This window comes from Micromys minutus, assembly GCF_963924665.1.
Source record: "Micromys minutus genome assembly, chromosome: 9".
NCBI classification, from domain to species: domain Eukaryota; kingdom Metazoa; phylum Chordata; class Mammalia; order Rodentia; family Muridae; genus Micromys; species Micromys minutus.
The window spans coordinates 7,477,222-7,496,899 of record NC_137978.1 but is presented as its reverse complement, the minus strand read 5'-3'; the positions used below and the strand labels follow the sequence as shown (position 1 = coordinate 7,496,899).

At 41.4% G+C, this 19,678-nt stretch overlaps 1 protein-coding gene and 1 pseudogene across 3 annotated transcripts in view; one reads left to right on the top strand and one right to left on the bottom strand.

Annotated features, from left to right (window-relative positions):
* PATJ (PATJ crumbs cell polarity complex component) overlaps positions 1-19,678 on the top strand; it is a 290,169-nt gene that overhangs the window by 71,666 nt on the left and 198,825 nt on the right. For both annotated transcript variants that reach the window (XM_080921989.1, XM_080921990.1), the window contains one exon: positions 16,387-16,596. In XM_080921989.1, the coding sequence (XP_080778115.1) occupies positions 16,387-16,596 (210 nt within the window). The remainder of the gene's footprint in view (positions 1-16,386; positions 16,597-19,678) is intronic.
* On the bottom strand, positions 11,811-12,107 carry LOC308424891 (U6 snRNA-associated Sm-like protein LSm5; annotated as a pseudogene). The gene has a single exon. The product of its transcript is annotated as a U6 snRNA-associated Sm-like protein LSm5 (transcript).

Genomic DNA, 19,678 nt, shown 5'->3' with positions numbered 1-19,678 from the left:
CACTTTGCCCAGTGCCCATCTTCCGGGTCTTGGCAGTCTTTATAGCATTCAGGGCTCCATTTTGTACTTTAGTTGTCTTAGCCTTGTTCCTCTACCTTTTTATATGTAATGTTACTGTTCCTTTGAATACTATTTCCATGGACTATTATTAATACTCATTAATAGATCAGCATATATAATACTCAATAATATACAATACAAATGTAGCAGTAGTAGGTGACCATTATTAATCATGTACTAGTCTCTGCTTTACTTATTTTACGTGTATTATTGATTTCTCACAAGAACTACATAATCCCTCAGGAAACAGAGGGACAGGTAACTGAGGTGTCATGTCAGAGTCCGGACAGTGGCAATACAGAAATTTGAACTCAAGCAATTGGGCTGATATCCCATTGCTTTTAAATATAGTATGATGTTATTTCTTAATGGGGATTTTTGTTTACATTTTGAAAAACAGGACAGCGTTACAGTAAGTCTTATTGTTTTTCTAATTGGAAAAAAATTGAGAAAGAAGTGCCAAATAGCGTTCTCCTTTTATTGCTATATGAAAGTTGAGTAAATATTAATAAATAGTAAATGCAGTGTGTGCTTCTGCACCATGTTAGAGCTAGTGCTTCAGAAGAAAATGACTTCTCGTTTGAAAGCCCGTTCTTACAGGTTAACATTTCTTAATCAAGCAGTTTGGTAGCCCTGAGACTCTCTAACTTCTGATTTCTACCAAAAAGCTTACAAAGATTGAACTATATGGATTTTACCTTCAGTTGACCCTATAAATTTAAACAGAGCAAGTAGATATTTTCTGGTGTTTTGATTTATGCTGAACTTTGAATAACCCCTCATGATTATAATTCACTGAAAATGTTTGACATTAGCCATGACGTTGCCATCCTTGGTACTTTTAAATTTCAGTGATTTAGAAGGGAAAATTTATTAACCAATAATTCTTCTCTCACCTACATCCTATTCTTCATTTCTCTCCCTCTTGAATGACTCAATCTTGGCCAAAGCAGGTATTTGGGAAAGACTTTGGGTTTTTTTTCAGTAAGAACAGAGTCACACATGAGGCCATCGGTCCTGCTGTAAGGATGGATGTTTGGAAGGATGTTGTACAGACAATGCTCTTCTGGGTTCATTTCACATGTGAATATTGTTGTTACACTGAAGTCTGTAAGGCCACAGGCAGATGCCGAACTTAAACAGCAGTGCAGATAGTTTTCCCGAGGAAACAGTTGTCATGAACTAAGTTGTGGAAAAGCAGAGTTAGCAGAAGCTATTGCTGAGCCCAGAACAGTTTGCCTTTGAATCTGTGAGGAATTTGTGCACAGTTTCAGTCCTTTCTCAGAGAATCCATTGTTCTCTTTGGTTTGCAGCCCAGGGAGAGAAAGACCCAGTGCCTGGAGTATTCCAGGCAGGATCCTTACGACTGTGCTACATGTCCAGCCCACAAATTCTCATTACACAGGCTTTTAATACTTAAAGGAAGGAGTATATCAATTTCATTTATAACTTAAAAGTATCTCTGAATTTTTGAGCACATTAAAATGTTTTTAAAGTTGATAATATATGCACATCACATAAAAATTCGAAAGAACACCCAGGCCTTTTGTGACAGTCACTCGCTCTTCCAGGAAATCATTATATTTCATGTCTTTCCTCCAAGATGTGTTTCATAAACACAGCATTATATAAATAATAGTTTTCTTGTTACATAAATTCTACATTTTGACATATAAGTGAGATATATCATACATATGTTAAGTACTCTGCTTTTTGTAACCAATTACATCTTCCTTCACTTTAGTATTTATTGAGCTACCTAGTTCTTTTTAATGACCGGATAATACATTATTGTTGATAGACAATAATTTATTCAACTAGCCTCCTGCACCCAGGTGGTGTAGCCTGAATGAGACTGTAGTGGATTGTTGCCATAGTCTTTTATAAAACTGGGACAGTTAAGCTAGTGACAAGTTCCTAGAAAAGAGCATGCTAATTACAGGAGCAGTTAGGTTTTTGATTTTGATACATTTTTTTACCAAATTGCTGGAACACCATTTTGAGACACAAGAGTTTTGATGAATTACAATTGATGTCTTTTGTGGAATCATATCTTTATTTCAATGGTTCTCCTGGAAAATATAAGCAGGTGTGTAACTCATGAAATTAATGGCCTTTCGTGGTGTGAAAGGAATATATAAGTGATAGCAATCTATAACTATCAATTTTGTTTCAGCTGTAATTTATTGTCTTCTAATAAGTCATTTGCAAAACTCCTTTTGTCTAGAGTATAAAACGCAGAGCTCATTGGTACATGACAGGCCGTGTGGTTTCGTTGTGATTCTTGGGTAAGCTGTTGGTGCCTGGCAGCTTTGCACACAACGCATGTAGCTTGCTGTTCATCGGAGCACACAATTGCATTAGAAGGTCACCGTTTGTTTAAAGGACTTGGAACTAACAAAGCCTACGTTCGCATTCCCTGGTGCCTCTCTATACTTATATGAACATCAGGTGCTAGTGCTGAGGGAACTAAGACTTCTTCCCCAGAGGACTTGCTTCCTCTGCCTCTGTGGGAAAGCTCTACCTCCTTCATTGTAAGCTGCTTCATTTGGCGAGTGTGCTCATGACTGGCTGCAGGAGAGTCTCACGACTCACATACCGCTTTTCAAGCCTCTGGAGTGGCTAGGTAGAGGGAACGTGATCCTCTGAGTTTGTTCAAGGTGATGACCAACCTCCAAAACCTGTGTGCAGCAGGTCAGAATAGTGAGAGAGCAAGCAGAGGGGCTGTTTGTGTCAGTCTGAAATGCACATAAACAGCACTGATCAAAAGCCTATCTGAGAGAGCAGCTGCTGGGGATGAAGTTACGTCAAGTCTGATACAGAGTTTTGTGGGAATTTTGTGGATTTGAAAAGAAATCTTATGGTCTAATGGGGACAAAAGAGAATAGCTGTGTGCAGCAAATGCTGGTCCCCTGGTCGTGGCTTTCTTTTTTCTTTTCATTTTTTTTAGATTTATTTATTTATTATATGTAAGTTCACTGTAGCCGTCTTTAGACACACCAGAAGAGGGCATCAGATCTCATTACAGATGGTTATGAGCCACCATGTGGTTGCTGGGATTTGAACTCAGGACCTCTGGAAGAGCAGTCAGTGCTCTTAACTGCTGACAGCCCTGGACGTGGTTTTCTTATGGGAGAACTTTCCCTTTAACAAACATTGTCATGTCAGTTTGGATTCACCCTAGTAAACTGCTAAGGACACGAGCCTGAAGATGTCTACTGGTGTATTATGTTTGCTAAGTACTTTAGAAGAGGACAAGCTAACCAATAGTGCTTGTTGAATGAACCCAGAGAGCTAAATCATTGGTACAAGATGCTCATATTTTCTGTATAGTACCTGGTTATTACATGTGTGGTGCATTGCTTATGTATTCCAGTGAGTTAGTAGGTCTTACCCTGTCTCCTACAACATAAACCAGAATGACAACTTCAGAAAGGCTCTGAATCTAAAGAACAAACTCAGTCTTCAGAGGCAGCTCGTTACAAGGCTCTCGTACCTTCAGACGTGGCTGTATTTCAGAAGTTCCCACTCCATTCTGCTGTCTGATGCGAACACCAGACTAGATAGAAATCATAGCCCTCCCTCAAGTGTGCTTCACGATTGACACAAACCAAATGCAGGCATTGTAAATCTCTCTGTAAGCCATGAAGCGGTTGTTCACCCCTGACTGCATGACCTGGAAGTGGTGGTTCGGCCATGACTGACTCAGAAGTGGTGGTTCAGCCACAGCCACATCACTAGGAAGTGGTGGTTCAGCCACTCAGACGTGGTGGAGCTGAATTCTCCAGTCCATGGTGAGGATGTGTGACAGCATTGTTTTTAGACAGAAACTTTTTTTCCTACTTATCAATCAATTGATAGAGAGGAGGTATTCAGGCTAGTTTAATTTATCTTCCCAGAGAAGCATGTTTATCAGTGTTCTGCAAGCTTTGCTTCACTTTATTCTCAAAGCTCATGGTCACTAGGATTTATCCCTCTGACTTGGCCCAAGCTCTTCAGAGATGTGATATTTTCTGTTACCAGAGCATAAAACATGTATGTTTGACTTTGAGGTGTCTGATGTAACTCCTTGGCCTTTTTCCTGTTTGGTTTAGGCACAAGATGTGCGCTGTATATCAAGGCTTAGAAACAAAGACAAAGTGTAGAATGATCAGCATCTGTGTCCTTGATGTAGCCACAGTGGTTGTCTGGCAACTTCCTAGCCCTCGGACTAAGGTTCCTGCACTGTTGTCAACCTCTTCTGTGTACCTGTCCAGAGAGCACAGACCAGCTCTAAAGTTTCATGTGCTGTGTCTCACGTACGACACATAGTTTAGCAAATGCTAGCACAGTTGGCCTAGATTAAGCGTGCTCAGTTGGGGGTGAAGGGATAGTTTGTAGAAGTTGGTATCTCTCAGGTTCTCCTCAGGTCTGTAATGGCAGCAGTGTTTATACTGTGGATACTGTGGGCTTCCTGGGTGTTGTACATGCCCCTGCCTGACAGCTCTAACATCTGCTGGTAACTCTGAGACAAGAAACAAGTCTCTATGAAAATGCCTGGATAATACCACTCAGCTAGTGTTTGTGTGTAAATTGAATGAATTAATGTTTGAGGGGTTAGCTTTAGTCATTTTTTTCAAGAACTGTGTTTTACTGTGTATATGTGCATGCCTGTTTATTGATGTGTGAACCTTCTGTACCGTTCACACAGCGCAGAAAGGAGCTGGATCTTCGGATGGAGCCCCATTCGGGCAAGTTCCTCCAAGCCATTAGGTTTTACATGCCTACTTTCCATGCAGTGCAACATTACAACTACTGTGGGTTTTCCTCTCAAGATACTAGACTATTTCTTACGTAAAAGTTCATGTACAGTTTAATGTTATTAAGAATGTCCACATCTCAGCAGTGTGTTTGCAGATGTCCTTCAGTACAGCTTTCCTGACAGACTCCATGCATGTCCGCCAGATGCTGGACACATCCTCTCAGACAAGCACATCCTTGTTTTGCTTTTATTTGCACACCGTCCTAATGCAGCCAGCAGTTCTGCTCAAGGAATGACCGACTGCTGAATGTGTGAATAATTACAGCATGAAATAAACACTTCCAAACATGAACAACTAAAGGTCCGATTAATATCCAGTCAATACAACTGAGAAAAGGGAAGGAACTAAGAGAAAGTAATCCTCTTCAAGAGACTGTAGGAAATTGCGGTGGGAATAATGCTGCTTAGACTTTGAACTGGGGATGCTGCTGGGGGAGCCGCTGGCTCAGCATGCCTTAGGTGCTGAATTTTATAGCCATGAGCTGTGCTTATAGGTAACTTAAACATTTGGTTTGGAATAAGTTTCCTTGCCTACTTCTTGTCTGCCGATCTTTAGCTCTGCTTGCTTTGCTGTTCAGGAACTGCCTTGCTCTGTGTTTACCTAACAGAACTCAGGAAGCAGTAGGAAACTACTAGTCATCTGTCTTCAGTAGACTGAATGTGTCTTGTGGACACATACTTTGAACATGATAGTATTGTGGTAATTGGTTTGCTAGTGCAATACTTTGCTAATATTATGAAATAGTTAAGTATGAGCTTAGAGTCAGAAAGGTGTGCCCCTTGTTCATTATAACCACTTCCTCATTACCTTACACTCATTAGAATGCATTTGTCTTTCCTAAAAGGAAATTGGTCAGATCAGAGGAAGCTCTTTTGACATAACCAGTTATACCTCTTTCTCTTAAACCAGGCAGTTTAGTTATTTTTAGTACAGCTAAGGTACTTTGGGGGGGGAGGGTCACATTTTAAAGTTATTTATGTATTTATTTTTTTGCATGTATGTTATATAATTGTGTGGTTTTTTAATGTGTGCACACAAACACACACACACATATATGCCATACTCAGTGTGTGTGTGTGTGTGTGTGTGTGTGTGTGTGTGTGTGTGTGCGCGCGCGCGCGCTTAGGTCAGAGAATAGCTTTTACTTCTACCAGCTGGCTCCTAGGCATTGAACTAAAGTCATTAGACTTGGCAGCATTGCCTGCTTAGCCATCTTGGTAGCCCATTTAATAAAAGATACTGTTCAGCTTATTCTTTGACAATTTCACACATGTTTACAATGTACCTTGAGTAGCCAGCAGTTGCTTAATTTCAGATATGTCACCAATTACGGTCTCTATCTTAATTATTCTCTTAAATGGCAAGTAGGGAGAAAGATGCATTTTAAGACCCAAACAAGGGTGGTAACTTACAAAACGTTCTAACACAAAAGGGAGAACTCTGCTGCTGCCCCAGCATTAAAGAAAGAAATACAGGCAACTAAGGAAGACAGACAGACAGACAGAATGAATGAATGAATGGATTAATGATAATGAATATAAATATAAATCAACAACTAAAAAGGATCATGAATTTGAGAAAGCAAAGGAGGAGGTTAATATGGGAGGAGCTAGAGGACAGACGGAAGCTAGAAATGATGTAATTATATTTTATTTTATTTTTTTAAACTTTTTTAAAAAACAAAGATAAAAGAAAAAATTTTTAAACATTTTTGCATAAATGTATACAAATACAATTGTGTCAGTGCTTGGCTTTTTTTTTTCTTTCTTTTTTTTAAGGTTTGATACTCTGCATTAAGGTCTTACTAGTTACAATGAGCAAAAAGTACATGTAAAACAGGATGTAACCTGGAATTAGTCAAAGTTTTCTTGGTGTGTAAGGATTGAGCATGACTTTTTGTTTTGTTTTGTTTTCTTTTCTTTTCTTTTTTTCTTGAACTTCACACAGTCTGTGAGTTGTTTCTGGGGCAGTGCGAGCCTCTGGAGTTAGCATCCCACTATCAGCGACTGCATATTATGTCTGTTCTTTTGTGACTGGGTTATCTCACTCAGGATGATAGTCTCTAGATGCAACCATTTTCTTAAGAATTTGGTTAAGTCATTGTTTCTGATAGCTGAGTAGTACTCCATTGTGTAAATGTACCACAATTTTTGTATCCATTCATCTACTGAAGGACATCTGGGTTCTTTCCAGCTTCTGGCTATTATAAATAGAGGTAATTATATTTTAATTTCAACAAACAAGGCTAAAGAAGATTGATTTAGTTCAGGGGGACATATATCTTGTATATTTTGTTTGCTGACTTTCCTTCAGTGGCAGAATACTCAGGAAGTTAGTCTAATATGATCAGTAGACTGCCTATGAGTTTAAAGGGATATTACTAAAGTATAAATGTGGTGAATAACACATTTTGTGACCACAGCATATGGCTTTTCATTGTTAATGCAGAATAAGTGTCTTGCTAAGAATATGACATCTAGGCTGGTCTAGAACTCTTCATGTAATCAAGGCTGACCTTGAGCTCATAATCTCCCTGTTTTTGGTTGGTGGGTACATGCATGCATATGTGCATGGTGCATGTGTGTGTGACTTGTATAAATTATACTCAGCGCTGTCGTTTAGGTATTTAGATATAGGATTTTAGAGTGAGAGAGGAGGCAGGTCATGGCTCATAGATCCAGTTTGAGGAAACTGACTCACAGAAGAAATGACACTCGAACAACTATTGGGTCAAACTGAGTTATAGTTCATAGTCACCTTGTACTGGAGGGTAAGTTGTGTCATCTTTGCCTCTTGTGTGTTCTTTCTTTCTCCATTATAAAACCTAAAATTCCTGCTTTCTCAGTGACCTGTGTTCCCAGTGCAAAAATCACAATTTACATTAGCTGTGTACCAGAACTGCTACATGTTGTGTGGCTGTCCCTAAGTCTTGCACATGTTGTGTGGCTGTCCCTAAGTCTTGCACATGTTGTGTGGCTGTCCCTAAGTCTTGCACATGTTGTGTGGCTGTCCCTAAGTCTTGCACATGTTGTGTGGCTGTCCCTAAGTCTTGCACATGTTGTGTGGCTGTCCCTAAGTCTTGCACATGTTGTGTGGCTGTCCCTAAGTCTTGCACAACTCAGTGCACTCACCTTCTAGATGAATCTACTTGTGTACCCCCAAAATGAAGTATTCCACTGTCTATCTTTTAAACTTATTATTTCCTCCCTATGACCCTTACTTTGGCAACTTCCTTTGCATATCCATTTGAAAATTTATTTACCCATTAAATGTAGCATCTACGTTAATCATCTTTAATTAATAAAATTGACATTTACATGAAGTTACTGTTTGTCTCTTAGTTTGGTTTGCTTACTTTTTAACTAGAATAACCTCTTATGAAATACTACATTCAAATTGTACAGAAGTTACTGTATATACGAATCCTGTAAAATTGTCTCTTAAATGCACTTCTCACGCCTACAGAAAGTGTAGAACAAGCTCTACTTCCATAGTAATGATGCCACAGCCTTGGCTTCCTTAGGTGCTGGGTTGTTTTTCCATCTGTAAATGTCTTTCTAATTCAGTGTTGACGCTGCTCTGCCAGCCTGGGTTACAGTCACTTACTCCAGCTGGAGGGTAGGCTTAGGGTGGTAAGCTGCTGTGTACACGGCCCAGAACCGCGTCGATGAGCTGCCCATGTTCCCCGTCGTGTGAGTATTTGTAGGCCATTACATATCTTAATATTCCATATTTAATATTCTCTGTTCACAATAAGTGTGAAAAGTATCAGAGGAACCTTCAAGATCAGTCAGCAGGTAAAGACCTTAGGAGCCACATGGTAGAAGAAGAGAATGGTCTCTAGCAAGTTGTCCTCTGACCTCCAGATGGCATGGTGTGACATTCATACACATGTACACACACACTGAAATGAATACAAATAAAATACAATTTAAAGTACTATCTGGTGGGCTGGAGAGATTGCTCAACAGTTAACGCGGTTGCTGTCAGGGGTGGAAGTTCAGGTCTGTACCACGAGGGCTGCAGCCCTCTGTGCTCTCTTCTGGCTTCCGTGGACTCACCAGCCACACACACGGTGCAGACTCACATTCAGGCAAAACACTCATCATATAAAATAATAATAAACACACCTGTAAATTGTATTGAAGGTAAAGAACCTCATGGACAAACTTGTTTGAAATAAACCCTGTTCTGTCTCCTGACCATCCTGCTGTGTGGTATGTGCGTCTCTGACCTGTCAGTGTTTGAGTATTGATAAAGAATAGATGAAATTAAAACAAACAAAAAACCCCCTTAGACTCTATTTTATATTATGACCGTGATTAACTTGTTTCACTTCAGTTTTTTATTTCCTTTTTGGGGGACAGCACCACACGGCATGGGGATCCTCACCTACATTCCCGTTATTTTTGGCAAAGATCCTTTCCAAAACATTTTGTCCTGTTATTAAGCTGCTGGCTTTCCTGACCTGTGTCCCGGTGCATCAGCCCTGCACGGTCTTCAAGCTTTCACCAGGGATGCTTGTCTTAGTCAGGATTCTGGAGCAAGCCTGGTGCTCTGCACATCTTGTTCATGCCTGTCACTGGCAAAAGTCATGTTTTGGGGGCGCCTCCTCTCTGCCCCAGGTGATATGCTGTGCTCTGCTTTAGTTTACATGGGGTCTGCTCCTTTGATCTCTGGGAATGAACAGAAAAGTTCCTGTAATGTGTTTTATAGGCAGTTCAGAAACTTGGAATCCTATCCATTGGGACATAATGACTGTTCACTTCTCTTGCTGTGTGTTCTTAGGCTCACCAAATGATTGGATTCTTGAGAAACTATATATAAATTATAATCTGGCCAAGAAGTGCCTATGTTGAGCTGTCTGGAAACATGCTAGTCTTCTGTCTGCTGTGTCATTGTCCAGGTCTTGAAGTTTGGCTTCAGCTTCACAGAGAGGAGAAGCTGTATCTCCTGCAGTGTCTCTGTTCTTTCAGCCTTCGCTCCCTTGGCAAAGCTTTGTTTCAGGCCTACAAGTTTAGTAGCTGAAAAGCATCCACTGGAATTTAACTGCTTAAAACTCTGACTCTGCCATTTGCCAACTTTGTCCTTTGATGAAGACTTGCGTTTTTCTTCATTTTCTCATTCAGGCAGTGCAGATAATGGTGCGCATTTCTCAGTGTACTCGGATGAAACTAGCACACATCAGTGAGACCTCCTGGGCTGTCGGCACTGGGGAGATACGCACCGTTGTGACTGTTTATATATGATGGGAGTAGCTTACTTGGCGTATATTTTATAGTCCAGCAAGAATTTTTCCTTCTGTGTCACAGGCATTATAGTAGTAGGCCCTTGTGAGAAAAGCCCTAAATAAGCAGGCATACTTTTCCTTCTACCTTTTTAAAAAATTTAACTTTCACTCTGTGTGTGTGTGTCCTCATGTCTGTCCAGTCCTTGGAGCTGGAGTTACATTTAGTTGTGAGCTGCTAGATTTTAGTGTTAGGAACTGAACTTGGGTACACGGCAAGAGTACTACTCGCTCTTTAAATACTGAGTTTGTTTGCTGATTGATTGATTGATTAAGTGTAAAGTGTACATATGCATGTCCTTTCATGTGCATATACCATGGTGTGTCTGTAGAGATCATAGGCTAACCTACAGAAGTCAGTTCTCTTCTGTGGGTCTCATTCGCTCTCTACCGTGTTGGTTCTGCAAATCATATTCAGGTTGTCAGGGATGTTGGGAAGTGGTCATACCTGCCGAGTGTCTCACTGGACTTTGTAACACTGACACTCTGTTGTGCTGTATTGGTGTGTGGCTGTAGTTTCTGCTTTCTTAGCAGCTTTGATTGAGTTCCAAAAAATATTTTATTAGGTACTTAACTCACTGCTGTGATCAGATTACCTAACAGAGTAATTAAGAAGTGGGGATATTTTTGTCTTACAGTTTAAGAGGCGCTGTCCACAGCCAGGGATTGCATGGTGGCAGGAATGAGACAGCAGCTCGTCACAGGGCAGCTCCGTCACATGACAGCATGATGAATGCCAATGCTTGGCTCATTTTTACCTTTTTAGTTTGGTTTGCTTTGCGTTTTGTTTTTTATTTTTTTTATTTTTTGAGACAAAAGTTTCTCTGTATAGTCCTAGCTGTTCTCGAACTCACCTTGTAGAATGCTTTGTTTTTAGTAAGACAGTTTTATAGTAAAATTACAGAAGTCATATAATAAAGCAATACAAGATACTCTGGGTACAGTGAACTGGGGCACCTAACTGTAGTATGGAAATATATACTTATATAGTTTGGAAATATATTTATATAGTTTGGAAATATGAGAAGTGCTAAGATTGGCCTCACTAAATAGAGAAACTTTTCAGTGTGTAGGGAATTGGGAGGGCGTCTCATTGGAAGAGATCTTGCCAAAGACGTGGATGAGTGGCAGTGCCCAGGGAGACATTCCTGACAAGAACAGCTTGCACAGCGCCACAGGCTTTAGCGTCCTGTGTTGTGATAAGCTGTGGCACAGAGGAGCAGCCATGGACACGGTGGGACTGAACCGCACACCCAGAGTTAGGGTTTAATCCTAAAGATAATAGTGCCATTACATATTTTAAGCAGATGAGGGGCTGTGATCGTATTTTATTTTACTTTTAGGTCTTTTTTTTAAAGAACTATTTTAATTCTTTGAGACACAGTATTTAAGTCTTGTTCACCCACATAGCCTTACCCCCATTTGTCTCAGATCCTTTCTCCCTCCCCACTGCCTCCGTTTCCTTTTCTTCTTCTTCTTTTTAACCCATAAAATCTTTATTTTTTTAGTCTTATAAAAAAAAAGAGAAAACAAAACTTTTTCACAAAATAATTATGATTAGCTTAGAAAACTGGATGTATATCTTCAAAGTGTTTTTCTTTAACAGAAGCTTCATTTTATAAAATCTAAATGTTTAAGGTTTGGGGGGAAAAAGCCAGAATCTAGCATAAGTCAAGGATACACGTTGATACTTCAGGCCCTTCTCCAGGAACCAGCATTGTTCTATTATTTCCATGTAGTAGAATTTGATATAATTTTGTAATGCTTCTTTTTTCTGCTGTAATTTCAAACTCTGTGACATCTTGCAACACCATATTGACAAAGTCATCAAACCCTAGAAGTGTACCAACAATATCTTTATCACTTTACATCACAGTGTGAATTCTTGATTTCATACACTTGTCCACTAGCTCTAGTGGCAGGAGTTGAGACAGGTTCGTGGTCGTGTTAGCTGCCATGGCCACGCCGGAAGTGTTCCTTTTCTTTTGAATGACCCATCGAGTCCAGTTTGTGTTGCCCATGTACTGAGAGTGTGGTGCATCCACTAAGTCTTCACCCTTAAAGAGAACTGCCCCCTTTGCCAAGGCCAGTCAGCAGTAGTCAGGGTTCCTGTGATGTGGGAGTGAGCTTGTGAGTGCCCTGTCTCTGCTAGAATGTTGCCTGGCCTACCCTTGTGTGGGTGCCTTAGCTTTTGTGACTTTATGGGTGCAGAAGACCTTGGTTCACTATGCCTCTTCCTGACCTCTGGTTCTTAGGCACATTCTTATTTTTACTTTTTTAAAGTTTCTATTATCTGTGTAGAAAACGGACTGATGAGGTGAGATTAGAGATTGTAGGTGTGGTGTCAGATTGTAACATTTATCCAGACAGGAAGCAGTGTGAGGCTAAGCAAGGCATTGGTGTGGCAGAAGAACTGATAGAAGACGTGGAATATAAGAGTTTGACTTGTGAAATATGCATCGTAGTGCAAGGGCGAGTGTGTGCCAGGGACAGAGGGGTCTCTTTGTTTGGTTGGATCTCCCTAAAGGTTACAGAATCCATATCCCTAATAAATATTAACCTAGTATCCCCTCAGGAGTACTAAAATGTTCTGCCTGCCTTACTTCAGTTGGGTGTCTTAACTGGCTTGTGAGACCGTGCAGGCTGGCAGTGCCCCCGAGTGCTGAGTGGAACACACTCTGCTGCCTTCTGTGCAGTGTGCCCTGAGCATGCGCCGTTCTTAGTTGATTAGAGGAACTCTGTCCTTTAAAAGGAACTTAACACCCTCATGAAACATTATTTCATAAACGGGTGCACTAAACCAAACACGGGGCACATACTGTGGAAGGTGTACTAGCACGTAAAGCTTTTGGATAAATAGGAGAAACGTCGTTCCTAAGGCAACTGGCAAGTGTTTCTTATGCTGTAAGATTGGCTCTTAGTGCCCTCTGTTGGATATTCGCTCTAAGGCAACATCTTGCAGTTCTCTCTATCAAAAGGGGAACCATGAGCGATTGATATTATCATAGGGGCTGTCCAGACGGGTCAGAGGGTGAAGGAGCAGCTGCTAATCATGGTAACCCAAGTAGAAAAGAACCAACTCCAGCAGGTTGTCCTCTGATGACATGGTGCACATGTGTACACACACACACACACACACACACACACACACACACACACACACACTATGGTAAAAGATGATAAAATCTGGTGAGAATGGTAAAGATCTTGATGCAAGGCCTCAAGGTTCAGTGGCAATCTTGAGCAATATCTTTACCATCTTGTTTGATAGTCCCTGTTTATGATACTATAGGCTGTTTTCAAACAGTGGACTTTTCTAGTTCGAAGCATCACATGTCAGGATGGTGTTTGAGGACTTTCCATGTAACAGAGAGTCAAAAAGCAGCCATCCCAAGAGGCAAGAGCTGCTGCTTCCTTGATGGTCGTGCAGAAACCATTCATTATAGGCTGTGGGAAATCACAGTCAGGAGCATTCTCCTCAGGTCAGGGACTATTAGATGGGTAGCTTCACTGTTTGTATGTGTGTTTGTGTGTATGTGTGTGGGGGGGTTCTTTCTATAGGCCACAAAGAAGCAATCCTTGGGTTCTGTCTTCCAGGAAAAAGTAGTAAGATTACTGGAATGAGTAGGATGCCAAGCCTGAACACATTTTAGTAAGCAAGTGCCCTAACACTAGTTTGTGTTCTGAAGGAGGCTATGCTGTGTGCATTAGGACTCGCTTGACTTTTCTGTAATTAATGAAATTCATTATCTTTCCACAGCAGAACATTTTCTTTCTCCATGAATTATCCTCATTATATATTGATACTCTCTGGTACCTGTCTGTCAGCTTCAGTTACACCATTGCTTATTCACCTCTTCAAGTGTCTGGTTCAGTGTTATATGAAGTGGTATCCAGTGAGTATCCACAGAGAAAGTAGAGAAATCATTTACTTCTGGAATATTTTACTCTTAGTCTTCCCAGTAATACTTAGTGATCCCTAGTAGGAAGCCGTTCCTTCCTTCCTTCCGTGTATTTCATGTAACGTCCCTCCTATCCCAATAAAAAAGCCTTTTATCAAAAACTGACATCCTAAATGAAGGACATAATTGTATAGCTTATTTATTAGTCTGTTAAATTTAAAATGTAATGGTTCCATATTTCAAAGTGAAAGCATGTTGTGATTCATGGTTGTCAGTGACAAAGAGGACAGCTCTTCCATATGGCTGCTGTGATGGCTTTTGCATGCACACCGGTTTGCTGAGCGCCTCTGCTTTCTTCCTGAACCACAGCTCCCTCTTCTTGAAAGTGTCAGTGTAATTACAACTTAACACTACACACCTTATTAGTAAGATCCTTTACTGTTTTGTTTGTTTGAATTCTCTTGCTACATTATACATTGTTAAGTATCAGATTATACTAGACAGTTAACAAGGGCCTGGTCACTTGGGAAACAGTCAAGGTCAGTTGAGAAGAAAAGGCAAGAATTGTATTTGAGAGCATTGTTCAAAAGCATTGTTGTAGGCTTTGATGAAGATGGTTTTGTTATAATTCTGTGCAGTGCTTTGAGAAGAATGCACTGAGTTGTGGAAAGCAAACCAGAAATCTTCAAAAGAGCCACCGGCACGTCTCACAGATATAGCCTGCATTTTGGCACGTCCTTGCTTTGCTAATTCCAAAGTGTTACAGTAAATCTGGCAGTTTCATCTCTCCGGAAGAGTTGGATAGAAGCAAGCTCAGTAGAGCCCTGCCTGCTACAGTGGCCTGTGTAAAATGGTCCATGCACGACGAAACAGTGGCAACAAATGTGCTGTGGATGGTTAAGGTGGAAGGCTTAGCAACAGTGCCGTGCCACATTTCAATCTCTACCAGCAAAACTGGCAGAGCTGGTGCGGGCGGTAGGCCATCTGCAGCATTGTGGCTTTCCCTCATTCAGAGTTCTCACTGACAGCTGTCCTGAGCAAGTAAGAAAGAGCTTGATGCTCAGGAGCAGGGACTGACTGCCCAGTGGAAGGTTGGCTGTATCCCTAACCAGTGACTAGTAGTGTCCAGGTTCCTTAACTTTCTCAGCATCGCTTTCTGTCATCTGTGAAATTCACAGTGTAGGCAGGTATTGTGGCTCATACCTGGAATCTTAGCACTCAGTAAACTGAAGCAGGAGAATTTTTCTGAGTTCTAGGTTTTTCTTCAGGGTGGTATTCTTCAAGCAGATGCATTAATATGTCTGTTGTCTTCTGTACTCTAATCAAAGAACTCAGCGTCCTCCCACTGGATGAAAGATCTTCATATTGGTTTGCTCATGAATTCCCTTTATCCATAGTGGAATCTTTCCGATGTAGGCCCCTAAGTCTGTCATGATTTCAGTTGTAAACTGCACTGTAAGCACATACCTGTATGCGGATGCTCTCATGCCAGGCAGGCACTTTATCAATGCAATACTTAACTCTTGTTTGTGTGGGAACGTGTGTGTGTGTGTGTGTGTGTGTGTGTGTGTGTGTGTGTGTGTCTGTCTGTCTGTCTGTCTGTCTGTCTGTGTCTCCCTGAGTGTATGACATATATGGTGCACAGGTAAGGTGCATGTGACTATACACACTGCAGAGGCCAGAGGCGGGTGCCAGGCACCTATCACTCTGCCTTTTCCTTTGAGGCAGGATCTCTCCTTGAACCTTGGGCTGGCCTTTCTCTGGTCGAATGGAAGTCAGCAAACCCCAGCATTCCTCCCACGTCTGCTCCACTCGGAGATAGGGTTATAGGTATCTGTGTCAACATTCAAACTCTGGTTCCTAGGATTTGGGAGAAAATGCTCTTAGTTGCTGAATTTTCTTTTCAGCTCCTAGATTTAAAAATATTTCTTTCTGACCCCGCCCCCCCACACACACCTTAAGTGGTTTCCTAAAAGTATGCTGTCTTTGAATGATGGAGTGTTGTTTCTGTTTTATGCTACAGCCTGCATATAGACCAATGGGCATGTCTTTGCCCCACAGTATAACTAAGCTTGAGAGTGTCAGAGAATGTTGCCTGACTGTTCTCAGATCTCTTGTGGGCCGTCACTGAAACTTTAAAGAATAAATTTATTTGTATTGACCGTTCAGACCACAGTTAACTGGTACATTTATGTCTTTACCCTAATGTAAGCAGATAAGATATATAGAATATAGAATAGCAACAGGACTAGCCAGGTCAGATCTGTTAAAGAGAAGCTTTCTTAAGCCTGCACCTTTATTTTTGGGGGCTGACTTTCTTTCCTTTAACTCATAGGACCCTCTGGATCCCACGAGGTCAGTGATTGTGATTCGCTCCTTGGTGGCAGATGGCGTAGCAGAAAGAAGTGGAGAACTTTTACCTGGAGATCGGCTAGTCTCCGTCAATGAGTTCTCTTTGGACAATGCCACTCTTGCTGAGGCTGTGGAAGTGTTGAAGGCTGTACCCCCAGGTGCAGTGCACCTTGGCATCTGTAAGCCTTTGGTGGTAAGTTTGGAACTCAGTTAATATAGAAGTGGTAATAGTGTGGTAGTTAACAACATGAACTTGGAAGACAAATATGCCTCACCTGTAGGGCTTGAATTGTGTTAATAAGGAAAATAAAACTAGTACAGTAAAGAACATGGACCAGGAGAGACATCTCCTGACATCCATCCCACATGACTGGCTTACTATGTGTGTGACCCTATGCAAGTTTCTTTTCTTTATTTAACTCGGGTTTGTTTGTTTGTTTGTTTGCTTGTTTGTTTGTTTGTTTGTTGCATATCTGTATAGTGCCCACTGAGGCTGGAAGAGTGCATCCGAGTCCCCTAACTGTGTATGTAATCCACATTATGTGAGTGCTGGGGACCCACAGCCAAACAGAGTCCCTAGCACCAAACTCTGCTGTTCTGAAAGAGCAGTAAGCAAGTGTCTGATGTCTCTGACTTCGAACGTTAGAGCAGGTTTCAGAAGTGAGGCCCATGCGGCCCATTGTGTCATACTGAGTGGCTGCTCACCGCTGGTGCTGCCAGCCTTGTCCCTGGTGCTTTTACTACCCCTTCACCTGCAGGCTTCAAAACAGGCTCCTCTAAGTTTTAGTTAAATCCTTCAATGTAAAGTAAAATAAGTTTGCATTTTCATTTTCGAATAGTGGTTCTCAGCCTTCTGAATCCTGCTATCCTGTGACTCAGTTCCCATGTAGTGGTGAACCAAACCATAACATTATTTTGTTGCTACTTTATAACTAATTTGCTACTATTATGAATTGTGATGTAAATCTAATATTCAAGATTATCTGATATGTAACTCCTGTGAGAGGGTTTTTCCACCCTAAAGGGGTTGTAACCCATAGGTTGAGAAGCCTGTTCCAGACTGATGTTGAGAAGGTACAGTGAGCTGGAAATCATAAACTATTATTTTTGTTCATATGGACATGAGCTGTTCATAGGTTCCTGTCATCATTTGTCATCAGCACTCTCTTGTCCTAGTGCTGACAGCTCCTTTGTGGTCAAATTGTTCTGAGGTCATCTTAATGTATGATGTACTATCTCACGTCAATGTTCTTGACTGGGCTCCTTAAAACTGTTGTTGAGGTTCTCGGTGTGAAACAAATACTTGATTATTCTCTTTTAGTTTGAAGTGAGTGTTTATTGCACATCACTATATTTTAAGCCTCTCATGTATTAATTAGTGCTATCTTCAAAGCAATGTTAAACCTCCTCTTGTCAGTCATTACAAATGAGCCACTGGAGACACAGGAAGTTGAGTAACATTTCTAAAGTTTTATCATTAATAAGGGGTGGGTCAAAGTCTGAGCTTGGCGGGACAGTTTCCTGACTTGTACCCTTTCTTAGGCACAGCACACAAAGCGTGCTTTATTACATGTCCTGTTTGGTTTGCCTGCATGTACCTGAACAATAATTTGGTCATGGTAGGTTGTCAGGCTGGGTTTCAGGGAGCCTATTTCTAGCTTTGCTCTGAATAACTCAGTGAGTTTCAGACTTCAAAGGTGTGTAAGCTCCAAAGAATCCAGTGGGAGAAGGTTGGACTGGAGATTGAGACCCATCCTCACAAGCCTCCTCTCCAGCGGGCTGTCCATACGTTCTGACGCAGCACTTCCCATCACAGACATCACTTCGGGGATCTGTAGAGTCGACCAGTCTTCTTCTATGAATCTTTTATAAAAAGTCATAATGGAATGAGCAAAACTAAAGAGCTAAAGTCTTTTTGCCTCTAAAATTCTTTTCAGTGTGTAAAAATATTCACATTACATGATAGCAGCTCAGGCATCTCACTAGCTTGATAGGTAGTGACAGTTATGTTCACACACACACACACACACACACACACTCAAACGCTCACACACAGTGGATAAAAATGGTCTTGAATTAGGAAACTGCAGTGTGACCTTTGTATTTCTTTTTACATGCTGTGCTTGAGATTGATTCTAGGGTTTGTATGTCACTATATTTTAAGCCTCTCACGTGCTTGCCCATGCTAATCACATGCCCTACCAACATTACATTTTTTATATTCTTCTATATTCATTAAAATGCCTGAATCTAACACCTACCAGTTACTTTAGTTGTTTAAAATTAAGCATAGTACATGGCTAACCAAGACTTTTCCTATGAGATGTACCGCCATAGGCCACAGATGGTAAATTGAAGTGCACAGTGTGGGTTTTCATAAATTAAGGAGGGAGAACATTAATTATTTCATAAGTTTCACCCTTTTAGGTTGTACCAAGTATTGTCTATATTGTCTCTCAGTTATCATGGCTGTATGGGAAAATCCTTAGGCGTGTGGGCCCTATAGGAGAGAGGCAACACCGGCTTCCCTTTAGGCAGCTTTAAGAAGTCTGAGGCAGTCTGAAAACACGGGACCTATGACGGACAGAGCCTGCACCCTCTGCTGCTTGCATTGGAGGGAGTGCTGCAGAAGCCGAGGTCCTAGAGCACAGCCCTGGGAAGGACTTAAGCGCACGGTGTATTGGAACTTGGCTCCCGGGATAGCTGGGGATGGGAGGCCAGGATTAAGGGACAGGTGAAGGGAATGGTAGAGTGCTCTGGAAAAGCAGGTGTTATCTGCCTGTGATTCCTGGTCAGTAAGACGGGCCAAAGTCAGGATGCGGCAGAAAGACTGTAGGTGTGGTGGAACAATTACCTCTGTAGTATTAAGTCATATAATAACTACTTACAGAACTACAGTGAGTAACAATTCATCTTTCCCTTTGCAAACTTACCTCAAACACACTGGCTACAAACTCTGTCGAGCCGTGGCTTACTCTGTAGTCTCAAAGCTGTGTACCCCGAGGCCTTTCCTCCTCACTACCCAGGGTGCTGATCTGTAAAATGAGGATTACATGGAGTGGTAATTGAGGACCAAGGCTCTGGAGTCAGATTCTGGCTGTGTAACTATTGAGTGACTAGCACTGAGCCGGTTCCTCATCATTAATGCGCTGTCTTCTTAGAGTGTCCCCTGGAGATGAGTGTGTTCAGGTACCTCAGCCCATGCTTGCTTCAGGGCGCACGGCATAGCTGTGCCTGCAAGGCCTTTTCCCGGTGAGTGCCTTTTCTTTAAAGAA